The sequence below is a fragment of the Chaetura pelagica genome, unplaced genomic scaffold (assembly GCF_000747805.2).
Source record: "Chaetura pelagica isolate M959 unplaced genomic scaffold, ChaPel_1.0 scaffold299, whole genome shotgun sequence".
NCBI classification, from domain to species: Eukaryota; Metazoa; Chordata; class Aves; order Apodiformes; family Apodidae; genus Chaetura; species Chaetura pelagica.
In genome coordinates this window covers 1,309,842-1,315,007 of record NW_009954507.1, presented here as the reverse complement: position 1 = coordinate 1,315,007, position 5,166 = coordinate 1,309,842, and the positions used below count along the sequence as shown (strand labels likewise).

General features: G+C 46.4%; 1 protein-coding gene across 1 annotated transcript; it reads right to left on the bottom strand.

Moving 5' to 3' along the window:
- Nucleotides 1-3,500: 3,500 nt before the first annotated feature.
- Nucleotides 3,501-4,175, bottom strand: LOC104395006 (chromosome unknown open reading frame, human C21orf62). The gene has a single exon (XM_010004670.1). The coding sequence runs from the start codon at nucleotides 4,173-4,175 to the stop codon at nucleotides 3,501-3,503; it is 675 nt and encodes a 224-aa protein (XP_010002972.1).
- Nucleotides 4,176-5,166: the final 991 nt, after the last annotated feature.

Sequence of the window (5,166 nt, the reverse complement as noted above, 5' to 3'; positions counted from 1 at the left end):
GATGTGGTTTTGTCTGCGTTGCTCTGAAGAGATCTTGCAGGCTTCTAATGCAGTACTTCAAAATGGCAAAGCCATATAAAATTGAAATTGACAGAAACAGGTTCTTGGCATATGCTAGAGAAGATCAGGGGGGTTGGAAAGATCACTGACGTGTCGGGGCTGTGGGTTTCTGAGGCACGTTTAACGGGGACGCGGATTTTTTCCCGATTCCAGGGAAAGACTGCAGTGCTGACTTGGGCACACGAATAAAAGGTCTTTTACATCAGCCTTATTCAGAACACGACAGTAGCAAAAGTAACCGAAACTGTCATTTGCAGTGTTAGAAAGCCCACTGATTTATTAATCTCATGGCTTATTCCCAACGGGGCCAGACTACAGGCGTTCTCAGTTGCTGCTGCATGTGTGAAGTCTGAGCAGGGGCTGCAGCCAACAACCCGCTCTCATGGCGAGGTGGGAGTGCTGTGCCATTCGGCACATTTTTGACCAGAGGGCAGCAGAGCCTCGGTAAGGGAATTCGCAGAAGAGAGTGTGATTTTAAAGAGAGGGTTGGGAACGTTTAGAAGTCAGTGCGTTGGTGTGCGCCAGCTCTGTTTTATCTATTTATTTTTTTACAACACTGTCCTGTGCAGGATTAGTGACTGGCCAGGCTGTGATGACAAGGTTAATGCTCCTGCACAGACAGTTGGAGCATGGGCTTCCTGGACAGGCAATCTGAATTGTTTGCCCGTATCTGTAATACGTTGCAGGCATGTAACTTGCTCAGAACACACACACATCACGCTGCCAGTCTGTTAGCTCAGCTCCAGCTTTGAACCATTTTGTAACCTGTGACACCATCGTGAGAGGCAACACTAGAAGTATTTGTGCTTCGGGGAGAAGGCTGATGGTTTGTTGCCGCGGTGCTGACAAAGGAAACAAAGTCTTCACAACAGCTGATTTAAGAGTTCTCCAGTTGACTTAAACTGAGTTCAGCCCCCAGCCTTCAAACACCTGTGTGCTTAAATCCGTTAATTTGCGATTGCAAATAGGCCTCATTAATGCAATAGCTGCCACATTGTTGATTTCAGTGGGGAAGCTCACAGGAATAGTGTGCACGTATTTAAGTATTCTGAAAAATTAGGTTTGATTCCTAGAAAAATGCTCCATCAATGGTTAAAAATAAGTCTTTCTTTAAAGTTGTTGAAGCAAATTCATTGGTTCCTCAGAATCTTACTAGCTTTTCTCCTTATTATGCATATTTTATCCCACTTTGGAGAGCTGGGCAGAGAGGAACCTAATGAGGTTCAACAAGGGAAGTGTAGAGTCCTGCACCTGAGGAGGAAGGGTGCCAGGCACCAATATAAGTTAGGGTGGACCTGCTGGAAAGGAGTTCTGAGGAAGAGGATCTGGGAGTCCTGGTAGATAGTAAATAATCCATGAGCCAGTGATGTGCCCTTGCTGCCAAGAAGGCAATGGAATCCTGGGGTGCATAATGAAATGTGTGGCCAGCAGATCGACAGAGGTCATTCTCCCCCTCTACCCTTCCCTGGTGAGGCCACATCTGGAATATTGCATCCGGTTCTGGGCTCCGTATTTCAAGAGAGATGGGATACTCCTAGAGAGAGTCCAGCGCAGGGCAATGAGGATGACTGGAGGATTGGAGCATCTCTCTTAAGAGGAAATGCTAAGAGAGCTGGGACTCTCTAGCCTGGAGAAGACTTATTAAAGCCTATAAGTGTCTAAAAGGTGGGTGCAAGGAGGATGGAGCCAAACTTTCCAGTAGTTCCCTGTAATAGTCAAGGGTCAATGGGCACAAGCTGGAACATAAGAAGTTCCATTTAAATATGAGAAAAAACTTCTTTATGGTGAGGGTGACAGAGCACTGGGACAGGCTGCCCAGGGAGGTTGTGGTGTCCCCTTCTCTGGAGATTTTCAAGTCACACTTGGATGCAGGCCTGAGTAATGTGCTCTAGGGGATCCTGCTTTAGCAGGGGAGTTTTAGTAGATGAACTCCAGAGGTCCCTTCCAGTTCTGAGAGTGTGATTCTGTGATTTCGTGTAATCCATTGCTGGCAATACAGGGCTGTTAGGACTGTTAGACTGCTATTCCAAAGCTTTTATTGTATTATATGGATGGATCATGGCCTTAATCTATCTTACAGAGCACAAATCCTGCAGCCATAGGTAAAGAGCAGACTTTAGGCTATAAAAATAGTCCCCACATATGTTTTTCAGGGGATGGCAATCTTTCTCCTGCAACATGTCTGAAAATTGCTGCATGTCTGCCAGAAACTTTGCCTTCCTTATCAGACAAGAGTCACTGAATGGGGCCTTTCTCCCTTCCCACAGGGGAGAACATGAGCACAGCTTGCCATTATCACAAAAAACGGAGTCAAGTTCCCTGCCTGTGGGGAAATTGCATGCATTGGCACACCCAACATACAAGAGACAGGCCTCTCCTTGGGTAAAAATACCTTTGTGAAGGTAGTGTCTCACCTGTCAGGTGGCCTCTTGCCCAGTGCTTTCCCATGGTGTGTGCCATGGCTTGGTAGTGAGAAGAGCTTCCTGGCCATCCTCCAAACACACGTGCCCTGGTGCACTGAGGTTGGAGTCTGCCTGCATAGCCTGGCCCTACTCTCGTAAGGGGCTGTCACTGAGCCCAGGCAGAGGGTTCCCAGCTCTGACCAAGTACCAGAGATCAAGGACAACACAGCACTCCCAGTTGGAGTAACCTGTAACAACTTCTCACCCTTTGAACCTGACAGCAGTAGGCTGTATTGACAGGGGCACAGCCAGTAAATGGATTATTCCCCTCATCTGGGCACTGATTAAATTGCATGCAGTTTCCTCCCCCCTTGCCCCAAGCAAGAAGGATAGGGATCGATTAACATGGTCCAGTGGAGAGCCACCAAGGTGGTCAGGGCTGGCACATGTGACTGTGAGAAAAGAGTGAGGGAACTGGGCTTTCTCAGCTTGGAGAAAGGAAGGCTGGGGTTAATACATGGAAAAAAGTTTCCCCATGAGGACAGGCAGGCAGTGGGGCAGGTTGTGCAGGTTCCATCTTTGGGGGCTTTTCAAGACTTGACTGCAGAAAATCCTGATCTGCCTGGTCTGATCCCAGAGCTGACCCTTCTTGAGACAAGGGGGATTGGACTGGAGACCACCCAAGCTGCCATCTAACCTGAGTGATTCTCTGGGAGGTTCAGGTTCTTCGACAACTGGAGGTGCAATGTTCTGTCTTTATCTGTCTGAGGCATTTCAGTTCTTAGCTTACAATATATAAAAAGAATTTGCATCATTGCTTTCTAAAACAGTTGTTTCCCATTTTCTTTGTTCTTTAGGAAAGCATTTGCTGAATTGGTCTGATGAGTCTGTTTTACTTTAAACACCTCCTTGTGCTATCGCAGTCAGGACTGTCCTTCCCATAACAGCTCCTCCTGGACAAAACAGACAGAGTTAAAGAAGTCCCATCAGTCTCTTAACAGTTTGCCATGCCTCTGACTAGTGAATATGTTCAATAACTCAGTAAATTAATGTTACAACATATCTCTTGTTATCTGAGGTTGGGGAAACATCAGAGTATAGCAGGCTGGGAAAGTGCTCCATGATACTAGAGACGTTTTCCACACTGTATGACTTTAGCAAAGAATAGCCATTGAAAAGTGAGGTATCCAGAAAAGAAATATACACAAGCATTTGACTGTCTTTGTTGTGCAGTGCAAGCGAGTCTTCTTTTTTGTTGTTTCTGCTGCTGTAGATGGTTACACTCTGCTCTGGAAACCGTCCCTTGACCTTGTTTACCTGGAGCTTTCGAAGTCCCCAGATGGCCAAGTATTCTGTTGGGAGAGGGGTGGTGCCACAGAAGGACAGCTTCAAATCCCACACCCTGGTGAAGTTGAGGAGCATCTCCAGCACAGAGGTGTCTGTGAACCAAATGGTCAGGTGGCTACTGTAGGTCGTTTTTTCCATGGTGGAAGGCAGCACCGTTTTGCAGTTGCACATCAAGTTTGCCAGGCAGTAGTCACAATCACGGATATCTGCTGAGCAGCTGCAGTTGCGGATGGTGTTTTCCTTGGTGAAAATTAGCGTGTGGTTCCTCTGACTTCTCACAAAACTGCCAGTGATGTGTACGCCGAGGCAGCCAGCCAAAAGGAGAGCCAGCCAAAAGGAGAAAGCAGAGAAGGCTAGTGGCTTCATTAGTACTGGTGCCAAGCTGCTGAGCGTCGCCTCCTTTCACTCAGTGAATTGGAACCCTTGGCTTTACCTACTGAGGAAAAACAATATATTTATTATACTAAAGACCGCTCAATGGTTAATATTACTTTGCTTTTCTCACCCATTATCTGTCTCATCTATTCAGAACAATATTGCAGTTTAGCAGGTTGCCCTGCATTAGAGGGGAAGCACAGCTACACTGATTGAAAAAAATGCTTTGTGACTCATGTTTGGGATTCTTCTTTCACTCCTCTTTTGTTCTGAATGGTTTAATCTGCTAATGGGACAGCTTGGACACCCTCTTCTCTATGAAGGCACCTCTTGAGCCTGCCCAGTGTGAAGGTAAGGGCAGGAGGAAGGGAGGGAAGTTAAGGGCAGAAGCACTGCTGGAGGCAGCACCTTCTGAACTATGTGGTGTGCCAATAAAACCTGCTTTTGGTCCATATGAATTGGCTTCAGCCTTAGCCTGTAAGTTTTGGGGACCAAGGACCCTCTCTCACCATGTCTCTGCACAGCAGAGATCTTGAATTTGTGGTAGACATTTGTGTGAAAGCATCAGCATATTGCTTAACAGCAGTGGAAAAGTCATTAAATTGTTAAGATGTAACAGGAAAATGATGCAAAAAAGGAGACAGTGACTTGTTTGCTGACACTTGCCTGTGTGTGCAGTCCCACCATTTCAGAAAGGATACCACAGGACTGGGGTTCAGAAAAGAGCAACAAGAATGATGAGACATTGTAGGGCTTCTCTTTAAGTAAGGTGGGACTAGGTTAGGTGAAACTCTAGGTGGGAAAAGGGATGGTTGAGGCAGGATGTGATGGTGACCTATAACAGCACAAATAACATGAAGATGGTGGGTAAAGTTCAGTTTCTCACTGCTTCTTCCAAGAACCAGATATCTCAAATAAAACCACTAGGGTGGCAGCTGATTTACTGATCCTTAGCAAAAGATGTCGGTGTGAGAAGTTTTCA